At 37.4% G+C, this 23662-nt stretch overlaps 1 protein-coding gene across 1 annotated transcript in view; it reads right to left on the bottom strand.

Moving 5' to 3' along the window:
- Positions 1-23662, bottom strand: part of LOC137388583 (uncharacterized) — a 56441-nt gene that overhangs the window by 10008 nt on the left and 22771 nt on the right. The window contains exons 13-30 of the mRNA XM_068075064.1: positions 22645-22778; positions 22185-22321; positions 21871-21993; positions 20895-21023; positions 20557-20666; positions 20160-20329; positions 18632-18820; positions 17618-17795; positions 17325-17512; positions 16182-16373; positions 14331-14515; positions 7090-7239; positions 6449-6634; positions 4241-4462; positions 3234-3431; positions 2800-2962; positions 2413-2624; positions 2183-2315 (exon numbers count right to left, since the gene is read on the bottom strand). Coding sequence (XP_067931165.1) covers positions 2183-2315; positions 2413-2624; positions 2800-2962; positions 3234-3431; positions 4241-4462; positions 6449-6634; positions 7090-7239; positions 14331-14515; positions 16182-16373; positions 17325-17512; positions 17618-17795; positions 18632-18820; positions 20160-20329; positions 20557-20666; positions 20895-21023; positions 21871-21993; positions 22185-22321; positions 22645-22778 — 2999 coding nt within the window. The remainder of the gene's footprint in view (positions 1-2182; positions 2316-2412; positions 2625-2799; positions 2963-3233; positions 3432-4240; positions 4463-6448; positions 6635-7089; positions 7240-14330; positions 14516-16181; positions 16374-17324; positions 17513-17617; positions 17796-18631; positions 18821-20159; positions 20330-20556; positions 20667-20894; positions 21024-21870; positions 21994-22184; positions 22322-22644; positions 22779-23662) is intronic.

Consider the following 23662-nt stretch of genomic DNA (forward strand, 5'->3'; position numbering starts at 1 on the left):
ACTACTAGTTTACTTCTCAGACTACTAGTTTACTTCTCAGACTACTAGTTTACTCCTCGAACTACTAGTTTAATCCTCAGACTACTAGTTTACTTCTCAGGCTACTAGTTTACTCTTCAGACTACTATTTTACTTCTCAGACTACTAGTTTACTTCTCAGACTACTAGTTTACTTCTCAGACTACTAGTTTATTCCTCAGACTACAAGTTTATTTCTCAGGCTACTAGTTTACTTCTCAGGCTACTAGTTTATTTCTCAGACTACTATTTTACTCCTCAGATTACTAGTTTACTCCTCAGATTACTAGTTTACTTCTCAGACTACTAGTTTATTCCTCAGACTACAAGTTTATTTCTCAGGCTACTAGTTTACTTCTCAGGCTACTAGTTTATTCCTCAGACTACAAGTTTATTTCTCAGGCTACTAGTTTACTTCTCAGGCTACTAGTTTACTTCTCAGACTACTAGTTTATTCCTCAGACTACAAGTTTATTTCTCAGACTACTAGTTTACTCTTCAGACTACTAGTTTAATCTTCAGACTACTAGTTTACTCTTCAGACTACTAGTTTACTTCTCAGGCTACTAGTTTACTTCTCAGACTACTAGTTTATTCCTCAGACTACAAGTTTATTTCTCAGGCTACTAGTTTACTTCTCAGGCTACTAGTTTATTCCTCAGGCTACTAGTTTATTTCTCAGGCTACTAGTTTACTTCTCAGGCTACTAGTTTACTTCTCAGACTACTAGTTTATTCCTCAGACTACAAGTTTATTTCTCAGACTACTAGTTTACTCTTCAGACTACTAGTTTAATCTTCAGACTACTAGTTTACTTCTCAGACTACTAGTTTACTTCTCAGACTACTAGTTTACTCCTCGAACTACTAGTTTAATCCTCAGACTACTAGTTTACTTCTCAGACTACTAGTTTACTCTTCAAACTACTATTTTACTTCTCAGACTACTAGTTTACTTCTCAGACTACTAGTTTACTTCTCAGACTACTAGTTTACTTCTCAGGCTACTAGTTTACTTCTCAGACTACTAGTTTATTCCTCAGACTACAAGTTTATTTCTCAGGCTACTAGTTTACTTCTCAGGCTACTAGTTTATTCCTCAGGCTACTAGTTTATTTCTCAGGTTACTAGTTTACTTCTCAGGCTACTAGTTTACTTCTCAGACTACTAGTTTATTCCTCAGACTACAAGTTTATTTCTCAGACTACTAGTTTACTCTTCAGACTACTAGTTTAATCTTCAGACTACAAGTTTACTTCTCAGACTACTAGTTTACTCCTCGAACTACTAGTTTAATCTTCAGACTACTAGTTTACTTCTCAGACTACTAGTTTACTTCTCAGACTACTAGTTTACTTCTCAGACTACTAGTTTACTTTTCAGACTACTAGTTTACTTCTCAGACTACTAGTTTACTTCTCAGACTACTAGTTTACTCCTCGAACTACTAGTTTAATCCTCAGACTACTAGTTTACTTATCAGACTACTAGTTTACTTCTCAGACTACTAGTTTACTTTTCAGACTACTAGTTTACTTCTCAGACTACTAGTTTACTTCTCAGACTACTAGTTTACTCCTCAAACACTTAGTATGCAAAGTCATAAGCGATAGTTGTAATCCAGTGAACTGGCAGCAAACATTTTAAGCTGACACAAATGATGTTGGGAATGTCAGATTCACACATGAACAACAATAGTAATTACTGTTGGTTGCCACTAGTCATCCAAAAGACAGACCATAGCACAGTTTCTACTAGACAAGTACTACATAGTAGACGATGGCTGTTTAGTTTTAGGCGTAAGAAATTGTACTTTTTACATTCCTGTTTTTTCTGAATAAGACTAATAGCACAGTTCTTCATGCGCATACTTTGCAGAGTTTATCTCTAGTCATATACTTGTTCAAGCAGATGTACTAACTGTAAATATGCTGCCAACTGGCTTCCACCAATAGATCAAGTATGAACAATACTTGATGTTTAGGTTTAGGAAAAAAATGATTTGAAAGCCGTCATTATAGTTGTCTGCTGATTGATGGCTTAAACAGTGTTACAACTAGAGTGTGATTGTGCTTGCTTGTCATCGAATAAATCGTTAGCAAGTTTATACAAATGTTGACAGTCAATACTGCAGCACTTTGAGTGTAACGGCAATTGTGTCATACCTGTACTATGTTGTGTGCTAAACCAAAGCCTGAAGTTAGGGTTGATGCGAGGATTCAGGTCTTTATACAAGTTCTCTTCAGGTTTAGGTTTTTCACTTGAACCCAAAGGAAGATCTTTAATGGAGGAGATACGCTGTGAAATAACAACATGCAAAGTTAGAGCAAATACCCAACAACACACTAAGTTCAAGTAAACCAGAGCAGTATGAATACGGACAGTGAAATTATACCGTAAATAACTGAAGGACTGGATTCGACCACTCAGGGGCTAGGTGACAGTTATGGAGCAGTAACCATATTCCATTCTTCATACAGTGTCTCAATGAACTCTCAACCTCTGACATTGTAACCCCAGTGCCAAAGGATATAAGAGTAAGGCGATGGGAGAGGTCTTTAGGCAGAAGAGACTCAACCAGCTCACCCGGGTCATGAGATGAATAAACTACCAAATCATACAATAGTTGTATCAATATAGAACACTGCAATTGATCAAATTTCAGGGTGACTATAAAACTCCAGCAGCGAGCAAGCAAACAGAGTACCACACTTAACTAACAAAACAGTCACTACGGCCTCCTAAATACCGTTAGCATTGTTATGTGCATGACTTGACTAACCAGGTTCCGTCTCCTCTTTATCTTTCTCAATCGTAGGCTCTATCATCACAACGGGTCTACTCTGACTTTTTTTAGCTAAGAGCTGTCGGGCTGTAAGTGGCTGGCAGTTTAGTATAGATGGCCCGAGTTCAGTGAGCAGCAGGTTATTGCAGACCTCAGAAAACTGTATGTATTCAGATTAATTTTATGAGCAAGTCTCATGTTCAACAATAAGTACTTATAGTTTACCTATGCACTTCAAACGATTCTCTTATAGTCGACACAAAAAATGTGATTGCTTCCGAGACCAGCTCTCACCAGACTGAGATAAACAAAGTACTTCCAGTCTGCATAACCTTTATTGATTTATCATCTCCTGATCTACACAAACAAGTACGAAATACAACAAGTTCCAAATAATCGCTCTTAATAATAGGGGTAAAGAAGTCACCTACCCTCTGTGACAAAACTGTCCTCCAGAGAATACACTTCTGCAAAATGGTGAGAGAGAAGGTATTGCCAGGCATAGCACTGACTACAGACATGTTTCTGCTAAAGTACTCCTCCCACTCCGCTGACCTTTTTTGCAGACTCTCCGTCAAACCGGAGAAGCACGGCAGAGTTTCTTCTAGTTTATAACAAGACATCCAACTCTGTGAAACAATAGTATTGGTCATTTTCGGACACCCAACACTATTTTCACCGCATTCATACATACAAAGTCACTTCTGATCTACTGAACAAACAAGAATACTACTCTCATCCCCATTTTGTGAGTTTAATAACTCAGATACAAACAGGCTAACAAGAAAATGAGGATCTCCAAGAAATTATGGCAGACTTCTGATGTTGGCCAGAAATCTTGATTAAACACCGTGAAAAATAAACTAATGAGAGGCCCATCATCCAAAACATGCTAAGGAGAAACTAATATTGTCCAATAATAATCTATGGAGTTGCTCATTAACCAATCCAAAATGTCGTATGCCCACAGCTTAGTTGGCATTTTTATAGGTTTGCAGTGATAATACATATGAAGGAGGGGGGAAGAGAATTGCTAAGGAGAAACTAATATTGTCCAATAATAATCTATGGAGTTGCTCATTAACCAATCCAAAATGTCGGATGCCCACAGCTTAGTTGGCAGTTTTATAGGTTTGCAGTGATAATACATATGATGGAGAGGGAGAAGAGAATTGTTAAGGAAAAATTGCTAAGAGAATTGCAAACCAATATTACAAGAAATTTTGAAAGAATCCAAAGCTAGATTCTCTTTTCAGGTTACAAAAGCTTGGCATGAATTGCTGAAAAGGCCTTTGACAACATTTAATGGACAATTAACATCAGAGACTACACTTGTGGCGTCAGCAAACATGCCGTAAAACTCCCTTGCAGTGTCAGCAGGCATGCTGTTAGCCGTAAAATTTTACCATCCCACATTTAGTCAGGGTCAGTTTCCCACCTCGTGCTCAATCCAAGAAGGCTTTTCCTTGCTATTCACCGGTGACCTCAGTTTAATATGCTGTACATCATTCACAAAGACATGAAGCTCTTCCGCGTTTAACAGACAGTCCGAGTTCATTCGCTGAATTGTGACAAGCAAAGCTAGTAATATCCAATCATCTTCAAACATCATGCATTTGGTCAGTTTGAATACCTCCTTGGTGATGGCATCAATCAGCTCCTACAGACATTACTAAGGATGAACACGTGGTAACAATGACAGTGCAAAACAGTGAAATTTAGGCCTTTCTCTTGAATAAATTAATAATAGCCAAAGAATTGCTAGCCAAAGAAATATTTAGTTAGAAACCATTAAGGTCTAAACCCTCGCCAAAACTTTGTTTATTACAAAGCTATCTAGCTCAATTTGAAGTGGGCCCACTTGATCTTCAAGCAAAAGAATTGTGCCTATTTAAACATTGAAACACCATCACTCTAGCATGCTGTTTTATAAACTCCCAAAATAGCACTACCATCAATGATTAACTACCCCAAACCCCTAGATTTTATTGTCTCTATCAAGCTATGTGACAGTCCTGTTAACCAGGGATTTTGTGCATAATTTTACAATTTTCAATCATCCACTAGCAACAGCTTTGATCCCCTACCACTAACAACTTAAAAGAATTTTCTAGGAACACCTCCAAGTATCTACTAGTGACACTTTCAAACACCTGCTAGCAGCATCGTGGAGCACCTACTGGTAACACCTCAGAGTACCTACTAATAACACCTCAGAGCACCTGCTAGTAACACCTTTGAGCACCTGCTGGTAACACCTCCAAGTACCTACTAATAACACTTTCAAACACCTGCTAGCAGCATCTTGGAGCACCTGCTAGTAGCACCTGCTAGTAACACCTGCTAGTAGCACCTGCTCGGAGCACCTGCTAGTAGCACCTGCTCGGAGCACCTGCTGGTAGCATCCAAAAAGAAAAGGAATAAGCTGCAAGTCCCCCCACATAGCCTGTTGTTGGATCAACGAAGTGCTCTTATTCAATAGGCCAATCATTAGCAACTTCAACTGTAGCAATGTGGCATCGTGTAGCAACTTCAATTGCGTTTCAGCGGCTACACGATAACAAATTATTATTTTCAACAATTTGTTTCCTATTTAAGCTCTGTAGAAATAAAATGTAAAAGAAGATAAATATGCTGAACTAGATGTTTTGTAATAGATTCTAGCCTCAACTACAATACAAATCACCATACAAATCATGAAAGTAAATAGCTACACCGAGGACCAGCTCACATTGAATGTCTCTAAATAATGGAATGCGGGCAGAAAGATCATTTAAATCTTTTAGGGATCATTAGCCACTGCCCATTCATACTCAATATTGCTAATGAGATTTTATAGATATAAAATTTAATGCAACATTCCCATGACTACACAGCTGGTTTATTATAATCTCTAGTATTATACCTATACTTACGATATCATGAGAGCTACGATTATATATTCAATAATCCCTTACTATTGAATGTTATATATTCAATGATAACCTTGGCTATTGCACTTCGTGAGTATCAACACATATCCTACGCTTGAAGATGTGTTACACTATATGTATCTGTCATCTTCACATATCCTACACTTGAAGATGTGTTACACTATATATATCTGCCATCTTCACATATCCTACACTTGAAGATGTGTTACACTATATATATCTGCCATCTTCATATATCCTACACTTGAAAATGTGTTACACTATATGTATCTGCCATCTTCATATATCCTACACTTGAAGATGTGTTACACTATATATATCTGCCATCTTCACATATCCTACACTTGAAAATGTGTTACACTATATGTATCTGCCATCTTCACATATCCTACACTTGAAAATGTGTCACACTATACGTATCTGCCATCTTCATATATCCTACACTTAAAAACATTTTACACTATATATATCTGCCATCTTCACATATGCAATAAAATATGCCTACCCATAAGATCATGGTAGACAACAAAAAGCCTTAAATAAAATATTCAAAAATACAATGCGGTATTTAAAATTTTGAGTTTTTAACTAACTAAAATCACAAGACTGGTTTCTTACAAAACAAGTTGTGCCCTTCAATTAAATATACAGTGAGGAGAGAAGGTGTAATATGCTGTCTTATTTTATAAATTATTTAAATTGTAAGAACCAACCTGACACCTAGCCTTGGGCTCTCCAGCGACACCTTTTCCCCTGTGTCTGCTCAACACAGTGGCCTTGCACAATGCCTGGTATCTATTGAATGGAAGACAATAGTAGGGAGAGATGACCGCCATATATCTGATTACTTCATATAACATGGCGGCGTATTCACCAACAGACAGATAGCTCTCTCTTTTCTGTAATAGTGAGACATTGGTATAACGTGGTGCCTCTTGTCAATGACATCTAGCGCAATACAGGTAGCAAAACACAGCGTGTATGATATAACATGTGACATTGCCCATTGTACAGCGCTAATAGAACACGCAGAGTTACTATTACACAATATACTATGAACTAACTGCATACCTTTTGAGATAATTACTAAATAAAGATCAACTTGTTACCACTTGTTATTTAAAGAAGAAAACCTGTTGTAACTACTTACTGAGAGAGAACAACCTGAAGAATATCGAATCTGTTTCTGTTCTACCAATTAGTTGCTAAGAGAAATACCAATTGAAGCTGCTTATTGAAAAAGGGTCGCTAAGAAAGACTGCCCTATTTCAGCTGGTCAAGAAAAGAGACTTTACCAGTTATAATGGGACGTTAAGAGACTATCAGTTGTGAATGGTCATGACGGTAAACTCACCTGTTGCAACTGGTTGCTAAGGTAAAGAGTTTCTTCCAGAATCTGTGAATTTCTTGAGATATTCTGATGAGATTGTTTGAGTGTGCTGAGCATAGACGTATCCTCCAAGATGGCTTTCGCCCCTGATAATATCTTTTTCTGGATAAGCTCCTACAGAGTATTAGAGAATATGACATAAGATGAACTAGGATGCTACACGAATATTATTCATGGCAACAGCTCAATCCATAAATATGCAACATACATGGGTAGTTACTAGATCATATACGAAGTTATGGGTAGTTAATAGATCATATATGAAATCGTGAGTAGTTACTAGATCATATATGGGATCATGGGTAGTTACTAGATCATATATGGAATCGTGGGTAGTTACTAGATCATATATGACATGGGTAGTTACTAGATCATATATGGGATCGTGGGTAGTTACTAGATCATATATGACATCATGGGTAGTTACTAGATCATATATGGGATCGTGGGTAATTACTAGATCATATATGGGATTATGGGTAGTTACTAGATCATATATGAAGTCATGGTTAGTTACTAGATCATATATGACATCATGGGTAGTTAATAGATCATACATGTATATGGGATTATGGGTAGTTACTAGATCATATATGGGATTATGGGTAGTTACTAGATCATATATGGGATTATGGGTAGGTGCTAGATAATATTTGAAGTTCTATAAGCAGAATCGGCATGACTGACAGACCACATTTACAACTTTACTCAGGCGGATTTTTTGGGTTACAGATTTTTAGGCATCTGCTTTAAAAGACAAGGAAAGGCTTTAAAAGGAAAGGCAAGCAGTAATACTTATAAGAGAAGGAGAAAAGTATAGACAACAGCAGTTTTCCATTTAAAACAAAGGGTGCGCCTACACGATTTGTATGCATTTCTTATCTCACTCAGCTGAGGTATCTCACTATATGTATCTGCAAATCACTTGCGATATTCCCAAGTAACCTGTTACGATATGCAATGCCCTGTATTAACCTTTTTTCCTAGTGTGTTGAGCCGAAAAACAATCGGTTAGGATCTACATGAACTAAAGGTCCCTTTCGCATAGGGATAATTCAGCAGAGAGGATACCCTTTCTGCTCATCCCATAGAGATAGGCAGCTGGGGTACACATTAGGCATTCAAATTCCAATCAAGTATGAATCATAAATTTAGGAAAATATGATAATTTCAACTGTGACTAGGATACACAATGGTAGACCATAACCAGGCCATGTAGGATTAATTGACAACAGATAAGAACGTGTTTAATTGAGTATAAAGCAATAATGCTTGCTTAATGGTCTCACACTGTTATAACCAAATGAACCTTATGACTTTTGTTCTGTTCAGGCTAAAATTATTTTATTGAATTCAAACGTTGGTTTAAAAAAAGTATATATCGTGTTAGACATGTAGCAGAAAATGGCATTTAGAAGACAACTCCAAGTTTATGCATGTAGATGTACCAAGACTAATGAATCCTTATCACGTACCACATTCCACTATAGAGTGTATCTTGCTAGAGTGTATAAAGAATCAGTAAGAGCCCTTATACAAGCTATGCATTATGTTTATGACGAAGAGCTCAAGTGATGAATTTCAACTCCATATATAAAACAGACGAATTTGAATTGATAGCATCTGGAGCAATGATTATGCAGCCACGAGACTCAACCAATTCCATTCATTAATTATATCTACATTACAGAATGTAATATATCAATTATCTTTTATTATTGCTTATTCCAGTACACTATTGATATGTACTCTTCTTAGCTCTATTAACCATCAGCGCTGACGAAAACAAGCTGCTGGCCAATCAGCATGCTGATTACCGCTAGCGAGGGTTGAGCGATAGCTAGCTTCATAAACACGCTACGAGGAACATAAACACTGATCACTGCATACATGTTACATCTGAAAATCTAAACATTTCCAGTGCAAAGAAACCAACCTCTACCTTTGCATATTAAGGCTCTAAGAGGTCGTCAACGGGACAACCAACAATTTTATAAAGCTGTATGCTTAGACATTCTGCCATTTAAATAACGCCGGTATATTTTGTTTACTCTATAGTACTTTGCGCAAGAAATCAAATTTTTTTTCCCGATTGGAATGCAATGACCAACGTATCAAGAATGACCAACAATACCCAGCAACTGCTATGTAGAGACCTAAAGGATCATGCAATGGGCGGGGTTTAATGATCGAGCTCTGTTCGGATTGTGCTAGCCTGAGTTTTGGGGCTAATGCAGTTCTCGCGGGGCGGTCGCATTACCTTATTAGGTTTTAGAAAACACGACTCGCTGTTATCATGTCATTAGCTCATTCATTCAGTAGACTCGCGGTTCACAATAGCAAACCTTGAATTTCTACAGAGCAGGGGTAACACCTAACCAAAAAAATGAATCCATGGCAAATAAAACATTTCAAATTACTTACTTTTACTAATTTCGAAATTGGTAGAGGTCGTAGTATAGGGTATGCTTAAAGTTAAATATAATTTACAAAAAATCACCCGAACAATGGCATGTTTTCCTTAGTTTTTGATTAATATTTTGCCACCCATAATATAAAATGAAAAAGTGTTTTATTGTGGTCACATTGTTTTACCTGGCTAATAAGATGGGACAGCAGGCAAAGCTCTGCAGTGTAGTTATTGTACTCAAAATCGAAATCTTAAACCGAATTTGGAGAATTTTATGATTGCGACTATTAATATTACAAACGCTTGTGAGTGGCAACTGACTGATCATAACGATGACAATATTGGGATACTATATTTATTTGAAAACAAAATGACACCAAAAGATCAGTAAATATCCACTATTGTTCATAATATTTGTAAATTGAAAAGGGGCTTTATTCAGCATATTTGTTTGTTCGGGTGCCCTGTTCGGGTTTATCCCAACAGAGCTCGATCCTTAGGCCCCGCCCACAAGAGCCCGTGACCTATCCTGTGAGGGGTGTATATCATTGATGCAAGGCAGAACATTGTACACCTAGAACCAGCTCTGTAGGAAACTGAATGCTCATATAGTATGCACTATGTTATATCATTACCTATTCCCTAGCAACGTTAAAGGTTGACTTGCAACAAAATTCACATTACCGTTATTTGATATGAAAAAATTCACCATGTCTTACTCTGTTGTGTTGTAGGTGCAAAATATGTGGAAATGTGATTACAAGCTCTTAAAAGCTCAAAAGCGAACAGAAAATCGCAGCCACACGAGACCGCCGTAGTTTGGATTCCCTTTGCAAAACGGCTCAAATGTGATGTAGTTGTGAGAGTTGGAGTCTGTTTACACTTTCCTGCAACCTTATTCGTCGAAACATTTTCACAAATATACTTCACGCATTCAATAAAACTATGTCTATTGTTCTTACGCATCTGTTTTATCGTCATTGTAATGCTGTCACTTTTAGCACTGATATCTTATAACTTACCGTAAAAAATCGTTAAACTTTTTAACCTTAGCTCGAAGGAGTACATATCATTGTCTGATAATCATGACGAGCCTGTTGGTCACCTGTGATAATTGAAAAGTGCTGCAAAAATTATTTGCGAAGTATTGGTTCACATGATCAGATTACGACTTGACGATTGAATAATGCCGTAACAAAACTGTAAAGTATCGAGCATTTATATTTGATACGGGGTCTTCGGTAAAACCTGAAGTGTTTGTCATAAACTAATACTACTATAAGTTTTATATTGAGCTTTGTATTGGCCTTTCAATTCACGTGAGAACATACGTGACAAGACGATAACCAAATTTTGTGGTTACGTCATCGAAATAAAGATATTCCAATCTACGGCGGCTTTTCGTTTTTGAGCTTTTAAGAGCTTGTAATCACATTTCCACATATTTGGCACTTACAACACAACAGAATAAGACATGGTGAATCTTTTGATACCAAATAACTGTAATGTGAATTTTGTTGCAAGTCAACCTTTAAAGGCTTGTATAAAGCAGACTATGTCCAGAAACTTAAAAGGTCATATCTGGGTAAACCATACTAGAAATTCTCCTGTCATACAGCCCACGACCAAAGTGATAATGGAAAAAAGAAAAGGGCACTGCTGGCTGTTGAAAAAGTAGTTGTCAGCAGGAATTGACAATGTATAGTGTAAATGAGAGTTGTTCGAGATGATATAAAATAAATTTGAGGGAGCACGACTCCAAAAAAGTGCAACTAACAATTTATTTTGGAGGTAAAGTTGGGTTGAAACCAGGCATATGAGTAATTGGTTAATTTTTGATATTACAGTTGTATTTGGTAGTGTAATATAAATAGATATATAAAGGTGAAAAAGTTCTATTTTAGAAGTGTAAGTATAGAAAAATGTTAGGAATGTTGTGAATGGAAAGTAGGCCTATATGGGGAATGTAAGGTTGTATATAAAGTAATAGAAATGGAATAATGGTATATGATATAGAATAATGTTGTAAATAGATTTATATGTAGGTCCTATATAAGTATATGTAAAGTATTTTGTATACGAACTAATAACAGAGGAAATATATAATAATAGAAATATAGAAAAGGAGACATACAAAGTTTCGAATAAGTTTATATAGAAAATAATATAAATAGTTTTGTTAGATAAGTTAGTATTAGACAGAGTAAAGAGTAAACAGTACTCTTAGATACATGTGCATGCGTTTTGACTGTGGCTGTAGAAACGGATGGCTTTCACAATGTTGAATTTCTGTTTATTGTTATACTGTTCTCAGAATCTGTTTTTTAATTCTTGTTTTTTTTCAATTGTAAGTAAAAGGGATGTTGATAAGATGCATGTGAGTACATCTTAAGTCTCATTTCTTAGTTAACACTTCTGTATACTTTCTGTTTGTAATACTTTCTTTTTGTTTCTATTGTAGTTCCTATGAGCGGACCTTTAATAGAATAGAACATTAAAACGCTAACAGCTACTAAACTGTCACAATCTAATTTTCATCCAAACCAAACCTTAACCAGAAATCATATCACAAACAATATTATCATCATTACCACCAGTATAGAAGCTCACCGTTTTGCATTATTTTGTTTTATTATTTTAGGTGTGTTAGGTGTGAAACTTCATCCTCGTACAGTCTGAATAGCATCTTACTAAGTATTTCCAAATAAGGTTTTTATATATTAAAACTTATTGAAAGAATACAGTGAACATTCTGGATATAAGTGTTTTCAAACTTTCAAACTTCATCTCACATTTCATCCCCCAATCCGCCGCATCATAAAGTGGACATGATTCCTGGATAAGGCACAAACGTGAGTCTTTTTAATGGTTAACACCAGACATTGTTAGTCAAACTCTACTAATTTATGCTGTAGCAATAGTGAGGATTACGACGCTTTTGGGATTTGTAAAAAGATATAAAAACACAGCCTGGCCAATTGTCCTACTTATATTTATTGATACAGCTTGATGATAAAACTGAGCCTTTTGATGGTTTGATGCCTGCATTTGTACCAAGAACTGTCTATAATTTATAGGTCACAGCTGACTTGATTTGATCAAGCATTGTTGGTTTGATATTGTTACTATTACAACTGATGTGTTTCAAAAGTCACATGATGAAATGCGGGCGGCGTAAATGAGTTGTGGCATGTAAAATTCTGCACCAGTTGTATAGCAGCAGTGCTATTCATCATTGTAAATAAATCCTTATTAGATCAGCCAAACCAAAGGAGTTTTTATAGCTTACCACCCAAAGTGAGAGTATAAGTTCACTCCATTCAATGGTACACACACAAAAACTGAGTAAATTTTTGTTCTTGGTGTTGAGAAAAAAGAGGATCAGTTTCCAAAATTTACATAATCTGCAGCGACATTGCAATTTTCTATAAACAACTCCTCAATTCTGAACTGAAGCATGGAAGACAGAGTACTAAATATCAACAAACCTACTTCCTTGTTTTGATCAGAGCCGTATAGTTTCACAGAGTTCCGCGACCAATGGAAGCATATATGGGAGCTCGCTCGTTTTCAAACAAACAGGCCGTGTTAACTATTTTTATATACCGTAAGTTATAATGGAGAGGCTGCAACATTAACCAACAAAAATTACTCTCATTGACAGTTGCTTTAAAGTTTATTGTTGTATCATACACCATTTGAAAAAGGACAAAATTTCCTACAATTAACTACAAATTTTGTTTTTTAAATAAAGTAAATGCAAAAAAGTGAGATGTTGAGAGCGAGGTAAGAATATTCCATTAGAGATCAGTATGTCGATCGGATTTGGTTGGAATCAAGCGTTTTTGTTTCCAGTTTTTGATGCGGGACTCTGAAGCTATACGGCTCTGGTTTTGATAATGTCATATAACGCGGCACAATCGTTTTTTTGACTTCTCTCACAAGAGTTTTTGGGGTGCTGATTTCCTCTCGCGCATGGCTTTATGGGCGTTTTGTTGGCCGGTCTTAATTTTGATTAAAAAAGCTGGTCAGGTTTTAATGGCAATTTTAGGCCAAATTAATCTTTCTAATTATGTATCATCCGATCAGATGGGTAAGTTTTAGGATATTGTCGACAATTTTCAAACTTGGTAACATATTTAAATAGGTGTATAGGTGTTTTGTATCATTATTATACATAAACGACTCGAAAGAAAAATGGTTAAATTTTTTGATGGGATTTCGGTACAAAGGTTTGGGTATGGCTGTCGGTGCACTTTTGTAATCCAACTACTTGGAAGCTAGGTTTGGTGGACATCCTGTCGGTAGATACTTTTCGAGAGTTGTGTGCACATATGCGTTTATCATAAAGCTCCCAAACACGCGCGAAGCGAGTGTTTGGTCGTGGGATTATATTAGGTGCTTCCTTGGTGAGAACTTAAAAGGTCATATCTGGGTCAACTATATTATACTAGGTACTTGCTTGGTGGGAACTTACAAGGTCATATTTGGGTCAACTATATTATACTGGGTACTTGCTTGGTGGGAACTTAGAAGGTCATATGGGGTCAACCGTGTTATGTTAGGCGCTTGCTTGGTGGAAACTTAAAAGGTCCAATGAGTTTAACCATATTATATTAGGTTATATTATATACTTGGTAGAAATTTAGAGAGTCATACAGGGTCAACCAAAATATATCTGGTGCCTGGTCTGTACAAAAGTAGAGGCTGGTAGATGACAGACAATAGTACACTTAGTACCAGTTCAGCAGGACTTTGCGGACTGATATAGGCGTGATTATAGTATTCAAAGTACCTGCTCAGCATTAAGTTCCTGTTTGTGCTGCAGCATTCCACCTTCTAAAGACCTCGTCTGCGCTTCGTGGTCAGGTTTCTCCACTCTCATGATGTCATTGAGAAGCGCATCAACACGACCTTGCTGGCTGTGTGAGAGGTCAATCAAATTGCAATGTCCATAGGCAATACCGCGGCTGTCATCTCCTAACCAGAAAATGAGTAATAATTGAAACAATGCATTGGTTTGAAGATGCCGTTGTGCCATTTACTAGTGAAACAACCTCTTAACATCATCCTGTTAAACAGAGTCTTCCATGTAGAACCACCATCGTTTGAAGCTTCAGTTTTCTGATAACTGGCTAAAATGTACTTGCACATTGGACTACGGGTCAAAAAACAATGACAGTCTTGTCCAGTTATCGGTGACGTATATGAAGCATTGCATATTGGGGCAGCTGGCCAATGTATCGGCAGCACTTGCCCTTACATGTCAAACGAATGAGCAAAAACTGATAGTAGAATTTCTTAGGTATCTTATTGAATAAAGCTAAACCATTGCCAAAACTTGTACCTCCTCTGAGAATTTCTGGAAGCTCTTTCAAAAAGTTTGTAGAATTGTAAAAAGAATTTTTTTTTAGTAATATGTGGGTGAAGTTTGTTGCTCAAGGTCAAATCTCCCCACAATAGTCCCACAAACATTATAGGTGCTTAAGAAAATGTACCACTGAAATGTTTTCTCGTACTGGTAGCAAAAATCTTTACTCTGGAAATAGATTGTGATTGGTTAAAGTATTTAGGAACTTGAGCTAACATTTTATAAACAACAACCCACAATTCTTCATACATGTCATTAAATGGCTGGTTAGATTGGTAGTTGTATTTTGAGTAATGACCAAATACACATGAACATTCTAGTCTATTAGAAAAGAAACAAGTGGCTTAAAATTTGGTGATTCTACAGAAAAAGACAACAAGGTGTTAACAAATTTAAAGGACTTTTAAATATTTATAAAACCATTTTATAAAACTTTGTAAAATGGTTTTATAAACTGGTATTCTATGACTAGGAAGTTCTAAGAGGTATGCCATACAATCGTAAAGTTATTCTCTATAGTCATAGAGGTACGCTATAAGTTTGTAATGGTTTTCTCAGAAAATGTAATGGTTTAGCAGAAGATTTATAGAGAAATGTTAGGCTGTCACAAGGTTATTCTACAAATTCTTGAAGGAGGGTTACAGGTTCAACGCAGAAGGCTGTAAAACCTAGAGATATACAAATGCTTGTAGGTTTATACGGGTTCAAAGAGGTGTGCTGTAAGCTGTGCTGTAGACCGGCAGAATCTTGCTATAAGTTCATTAACAGATGTAAGTATTAATGGAACTATTTCAATCAGTGCTCAAGGTCAAAGCATGAGACTGTGATCAGACAATGACACCTTTTTAACGACTTGTCAAATGTTAGTAAAGATATGCATGAGTTCTTGCAGTGGCTCACCAATAAATGAGACAGACTTAGTCTAAATTAGTGATAGCAATATCTATAAATGTCAATTTATTTCACACATAAAAAGCGAATCAAAGACTGCACCCCGATAGCACCCGCACCTGCACAATGACGATATTAGCTTAGTCCAAGTTTATCAATGTTAGTGCATGGCAATTGCAGCTCAAGTATATTTTATTAAAACAACGGCTGAGCCTTATTTCCTTATTACTGAACTTCAGATAAACAAGTCATGCCTTGCAGATACATAGTTTGTCTAGTTTAGTTAGATGAATCACAGTCTAATTATTATATTGATTTGACTTTATTTAACTTTCCTAATTTAGGACCTCCTTTAGACACCTACTGACCTACTGACCTACTGACCTTTGACACCAGGAAATGTGCTGACACTCATATACAGCCTGAAGTCTGGATGCACAATGTACATAAAGTCTTTGACGTTCACGACATGTCTGGAGTTGCCTCCCTCCTCATTTTTAAAGTTCTTATAAACAATGTCAACAAGAAAGTCAGGGAGTGACTTTTTGTCTGTATGGGTGACGAGAAGCACAACCCCTAAAAAAATCCAGAATACATGATTTTACATGTTTCATCAACGATATAAAACCCCCCAACAGGATAGGCTACGGCTATCATATGGGCGGGGTTTAATGATCGAGCTCTGTTGGGATTGTGCTAGCCTAGGTTTTGGGGCTAACACAGTTCTCACGGAGCAGTCGAATTGCCTTGTTAGGTTTTTGGGTATAGGTTTTTATTGCAAATATGCGTCGATCGCGGATAACAAACCATGAATCAGCAGACCTTAAATTTCTAGAGTGTAGGAGTAATACCTAACCAAAAGAATAGATCCATGGAAAGTAAAACATTTTAAATTACCTATTTTTACCAATTTTGAAATTGGTAGGCGTCGTAATATATGCTTAAAGTTAAATATAATTTACCCGAAATCACCCCAACAACATCCTTTTTTCCTTAGTTTTTGATTAATATTTTGTCACCCCCAATATAAAATGACAAAGTCTTTCATTGTTGTCACATGGTTTGACCTGGCCAATAAGATGGGACATCAGGCAAAGCTGTGCAGGGTAGTTATTGTACTCAAAATCTAAATACAAAACCTAATGTGGCCCATTTCACAATGGCGACTATTAATATCACAAACGCTTGTGAATGGCAACTGACTGATCATAATAGTGACAATATTGGGTAACTAAATTTATTTGACAACAAAATGAAACCAAAAGATCAGTAAAATAACCACTATTGTTCATTATAGTTGTAAATTTACAAGGGGCTTTATTCAGCATATTTTTTGTTCTGGTGCCGTGTTCGGGTTCATCCCAACAGAGCTCGATCATTAAACCCCATCCATATGATAGCCGTCGCCTATCATGTGGAGGTTTTATATCATTGGTTTCGTAGAGTAGAGAAGAGAATATAAACACACTAAAAACACACCTACTATCCAAGGTTAAAAATAGCTTTTTAGGAAAAGAAATGGCTCACCATGTACAAGAGCATTGATAACACGTTTCACGAGCTTCGGATCCGTAGCCATGACAACCCACAAATTATCGGGTGGTCTTTGTATGCTCCTTTCTGCTCGCAGCTGGCTGTCAAGCATATCTTGGCTATGCTGTTTAACAAGTTGGACTGGTGCCAAGTCATCACCACTGGAAGTCCTTCTTATAGACCTAAAAAGTTGTAGTAATATCTACAGAGAGCGGAAAAACAGCAAAAGTCAGGCAAAGGCTAGCGACTGGCCGTGCAAGCATCAGATCTGAGTAATGAACACTTACAGAGACTGGGTCTTATTTGTCTGACTAAGGATCGATTGGCTGGCCACTGATTCATTTTCTGTCTCACTAGTAAGAGTTGTGTCACCTCCGCCAGCCACTGGCGGCAGCACGACATTTGCTGAAAGTGACAGTCCTCGTGAAGTGTCAGTTAGTTCACTGCTTTCAAGTGGAACTCGAGCTATATGGAAGAAAATAGTTGGACCTTAAACTGTCTCTAAACATGAGCCATTGGGCAAATTCATGAACATTCATGCTACTATAATGTATGTCTATGGACAAAGTTGCAAGCCTACATACTATTATAATGATAGGCATGTCTGGTAAAAGCCAACTAGATTGATAAAGAAGACTGATTTTGACCTTTTTTGCAAAACCTTTGACCATTAGTTTTTAAATCTTTGAATTTATTCAATTACTAATAGAAATGAGAAACATTATAAAGGAAGCTACTAGATGTATACTATTACAGGTTGGTGAGAGTAATCAGGGATCAGTTTATATTATTTAATCCAATGAATCTGACTCAGTCTTTACAGAGATATGTCAGTCTACTAAACAGTGTCAAGTCTGTATGTTGATTTAACATAAACTAAATATGTTGTGTTGATGGTATACTAACTTCCTTACCTTCACTACAATATGTCTTTCATCGATTAAACCAAATACTTAAAAAGATGGTTAGCTATTACAGTATGTTTTGGTGAAGAAGTGCGGTGTTCACCAGTATTTTTATAGTGTGGCCACCCAGACATCAGCAGAATCAGTACTATACTATCACTATAGACTAGCTATAAATCTAGTAAAGACAAGCGTGTGACTGAGGCGTAGAGAGTGTGGGCTGCATACAGAAGGACCAGACGCTAGCTGGTTGATTGCTACTATATGACTAATATAAGCAAATCAATAAGACAAAATACACAATACAAAATTCAAAAAATAAAAAAAACAGAAAAATGACAGAGAAAATGAGAAATAAAAGAAGTCATAAGATATAGAATGCCAATGAGACTTTACCAGTGTGTCTGTTAGTTACACGTAGCATAGCCTCAGCTCTGCCTTCCGGATCGATAAGAAGGGGCCAGTAGTTTTTGTGGTTACTGGCACATGTGGTCAGCATTAAAGCGCTGTGAAGGCTGTGCATGTCATGCCCAATTCCTTCTCGCACCCAGCCACTCACTTCTGTGAAGTCACTCAGAACCGACTCTGTAAATTATAGAGGTAGATAAGTAGACACAATAAATTGTGAGATTACTAACTCTAGGAGACGGTCAAACGTTAAAAATTAAAAGCTCTTAGGGTATCCTGAGACATCAAGAACCTGACTTCGGAAGACCGCAAGATACATGTAGGTGATGTGTAACCGATGCTGGCAACAGACGAGCAACCCAACCCTCCATCATCCTTCAACCCTCCATCATCCTTCAACCCTCCATCATCCTTCAACCCTCCATCATCCTTCAACCCTCCATCATCATTCAACCCTCCATCGTCCTTCAACCCTCCATCATCATTCAACCCTCCATCATCCTTCAACCCTCCATCATCTTTCAACCCTCCATCATCCTTCAACCCTCCATCATCCTTCAACCCTCCATCATCCTTCAACCCTCCATCGTCCTTCAACCCTCCATCGTCCTTCAACCCTCCATCATCCTTCAACCCTCCATCATCCTTCAACACTCCATCATCCTTCAACCCTCCATCATCCTTCAACCCTCCATCATCCTTCAACCCTCCATCATCCTTCAACCCTCCATCATCCTTCAACCCTCCATCCTTCAACCCTCCATCACCATTCAACCCTCCATCATCCTTCAACCCTCCATCATCCTTCAACCCTCCATCATATTTCAACCCTCCGTCATCCTTCAACCTTCCATCATCCTTCAACCCTCCATCATCGTTCAACCCTCCATCATCCTTCAACCCTCCATCATCCTTCAACCCTCCATCATCCTTCAACCCTCCATCATCCTTCAACCCTCCATCCTTCAACCCTCCATCACCATTCAACCCTCCATCATCCTTCAACCCTCCATCATCCTTCAACCCTCCATCAAATTTCAACCCTCCATCATCCTTCGACCCTCCATCATCCTTCAACCCTCCATCATCCTTCTTCACTCATCGACTATTTACTATAACTTACTTACATATTAAATGTTATAACTGTGCTTGTAGTAAATGACTGAGTACAGATAACACCAGAAGTGTCATGGTGTAAGTGTCTGGTTTATTTACATTACATCACTCTATGGATGCAGAGTTTACAATTTATAATGAAATAATTGGATGTAGCTAATATTTTCCTCATAAACTAACTAGAATAATTTATCACAGGCCATTGCTATCAATCCAACTACCTGTTAATAGTGAAACTAGAGTGAAGTCTGGAGAGACTCTAAGATATGACAAAATGAGAAAGTACTAAAGGAGCACTTGCTATATCTTGTCAATCTCTTTGGCAAGCAGGTCCAAACTGCGAATAACTGAAAAGAAAATACTCAACGAGTACCATAGAAGATAGTAGTACCATACTTACCCAGTGAGAAGTTCTCTGAGATTATTATTGGCTGCTTAGCCACTTTCTGAGCTTTCGTCGGTCCTTGAATGGTCTGAAGTGAGTTCAGGCCTACTCTCATCTTGTCATTAGCAGAAGGAGGGTCGACTATGTGTCCCGTGGTAATGATTTTAGTGAGCTCAGGCTCTACACTGTAGGTGGCCAAAAAAGTAGCAGTAAGAAAATGATGACACAAAAATAAAACCCACCGTCATGAGTGCCTACTGAGCTTTTTTCTGTGAGTGAAAAACAGTTAATATCACAGGAAAGTTTGGTGAATTGAGTCTGAACACAAAATGTCATAATAATATCTAAATACAGACAGTTTTATGTGTAGTGACTGAGAGGTTTATAGTGCTATCTGTCAAAAATTACTTACTGGCTGTTACGTAAAAATTGGTTTTGGTGACAGCGCTCTCTCCAGTCATTTGTCAGCCTCTCTCTGGTGTGTGCATCTAAAGGTCCTTGATAACAGCAGATGGCTGCAACCTATATAAAATAAACCAATTAAAGCTATCAAAAATTTTGTTCGATAAGAAATCTCAAGCTGCAGGAGTTATCCTCTCTATGCCACATATGCGTGTAGGATATTGAATCAGCAAGTCAGTATAACCAATGATATACAGCCTGGGGGGCTGTATATCATTGGTATAACCTAGAGTTACAGTAAAAAAAACTTGGCTTATACTTAGCATAAAGGTGGACACCTAAACTTACCAACATGGCATCCCCTGGAGCACAGTCTATTTGATTTTCAGCCTCCATCAGCTCCGACCTCCAAATTTTAATATGCAAGTCCATGTCGTTCATCACCTCTTTTGCTTCAGTGATTTTCCTTCTCATCGTCTGTAAGTTTAATCATAAAGATTTACTTGTGAACATTATTATGGCCACCTGACATTGTGGTTGAAAGAAAGCTGAACACAACGGATGCACATAATTTACATGCCTTTAACAAAACTAGTAGGGGTGTGTACTAATAGCCAAGTAACTAAATCAAAAGATTCATAGTTATTCTCTACAATGTATGACAGTGCTAATAATTTACTTCTGTTAACGACATTTAGGACAAATTTGAAAAGGAAAGGAGAAACTGAAAACTTTATTTAACGCCCTGTTTTGCTTATTCATAGAGCTATGAACTTTGTGGAACAATAGAGTTACATGGTGTGTTATTAATAGTAATAATGCTACGAGGGGTATACTGAGGGTGTAAAAGGACCTGCTTTCACAGAAAATAACATCAACAACATATGTAAAAAGAATATCACATCAACAGAACATAATGTCAACAAATATCATGCCAATGAAATACCGTATCAACCCAATACAAAATATAATACTACATGATATCACATCAACAGAATACAACGTCAACGGAATATCCCACCAATAGAATAACACACCAACAAAATATCACGCCAACAGAATATCACATCAATGGAATATCAAACCAACACCGTGCAGTGTAACTAATAATTATTCGATTTCAAACCTCCTGTTTCCTAGCATTGATCTAAGGAGACAGTGCAGAGATGGTTGCACACAAAGACGGTTGCACGCGAAGACGATGCCGCACAGAGATTGTAGCATAAAAACAGAGGAACACAAAAATGGTTGCGCACAAGGTTACAATATGTAGAAAACAAGCGCCCATCAAAACATACTTTGAACTAGTAAAAATTATCCTCACCTGATACTGTTGCTCTATAGCCTTGGCTCTTTGGGACGCTTCCTTGTGCTCAGCTATCAGATCCTCCAACTCCTTTTTAGTTTTTGTGGCATACAGTCTTGTTTGACCAAGCTCTGCTTGCGTCTGCAACACGTAATTGCAATGCACTTGGTCGAACGTAGGCGTAATCTTCTCAATTATAATAGAAATGAACGACTACACAGAACATGAGCTATACCAAATCTTGGTGTGGTAGCTGTTCATGACTAAATATTAACAACCTTCAAACACATGCACAACATTGCTGGCTACATGAGAGAGTACTTCTAAGTTACCTTAGTCACTTCTGCCTCTGCCTCCATCAGTTTCGCGAGTTTTGGAGCAATTTTCTTGTAGATTTCAGCGTACTTGTACACGGAGTGTATCCACTGGCAAATTGCTGCTGCAGCTCTGCTGCCCTTTTCTATTGTTTCTGCAAAACCAAAATGTGAATAGAACTAGGCCTCTCCTAGACTAAGAGTTCATGCTAACGTGAGAGGGCAGAACAAGGGCTCTCGCAGAGTTGTAGCTCATGCTATAGTAGCAAGGTAGAACTAGGCCTCTCCTAGATTAATAGCCCATACTCTAGTATGGGAGTAGAACTAGGACTCTCCACTACTAAGGACCCGTGCTAAAGTGGAAGGGTTAAGATAATTAAAGTTCAGTAGAATGTGAGATATTAAATCAGTGTTATTAACATATCGTTTCTCCTAGTAGGTAGTTTATCCAGTACTTTATATTTGTGAGATGATATACCTGGCTGAAACTGAGGACTGCTGCAGAGCTTGCCAAGGGCCTTGTAGATCTTAGGAGAAAGATGGCTCTTATCATAGAACTCCATATCCTGGAAGAAGTTCTTGCTGAACATCAACTGCTGAGCAGTCTCCCAGCTGGAAGCAAAGTAGGCTGGAGTTTACATGCAGACATTCAAGTTTAACTCAAGGATATATTTCATGAAAATTAAGTAAAAGACGATCATTGAGTTGCAGGAATATAGGGTGAAGTTTATAATCTTAGCCGTAGAAAAATTAGAAACGTTGTCGACTGCATGTAAAATAGCCAAACAGCAGAGCTAAATCTCCAGACAAGGGAATACCTAGTAAACCAAACTTATTTGACAATCCAGCAAAACTTATCGGCGTACAGATAGATGAAAGGAGGTAAGACTTGTCGAGATGATCAAACATATTAGATAATAGTCAACCAAACCTAATGACCTTTAAACCTAACATATTCACTATGTTTCCATGATGCGCAGTACTTCGGAGTTGCACCCTCTCCGAATCATGGAAACGGCGTCTTCGCACTGAAATCACTGAGCACTGATCAGTGCGAAGCCAGTGCAAATTCGCAGCAAGGAAACGGCATTGCGCAGTGGCTGTACATAGCTCTCTTGCTGTGGAGGCCGGTTCATCGAGGGCCATGAACTAGTACAAAAGTTATCCCGCTAATCTTGTTTTTTCAATTCTTCCTATCTTCTTTCACTTAAATTTAATTATGGTCTGCACCCACGAGGATGATGAGGTGATAACTTTCCTAGACTTTGTTATCGATGCCAACACTTTTCGAAAAATAGTTGGAAAATCCTAAAGTAACGTTTAAATAATATATTACTTAAAAATACTTATTAAAAATATATTACTTTGTAAAAATTGTGTTAAGGTTTGTAAAACCTTGTGAATCTGTATTGTAAGTGAAAGTATAATGACCACAGAAGCATAAAAAGACTGTTTCTGATGTTCGGTATCCATGATCGATTCTATTTCTCCATCAG

This window comes from Watersipora subatra, chromosome 2, assembly GCF_963576615.1.
Source record: "Watersipora subatra chromosome 2, tzWatSuba1.1, whole genome shotgun sequence".
Classification (NCBI taxonomy): domain Eukaryota; kingdom Metazoa; phylum Bryozoa; class Gymnolaemata; order Cheilostomatida; family Watersiporidae; genus Watersipora; species Watersipora subatra.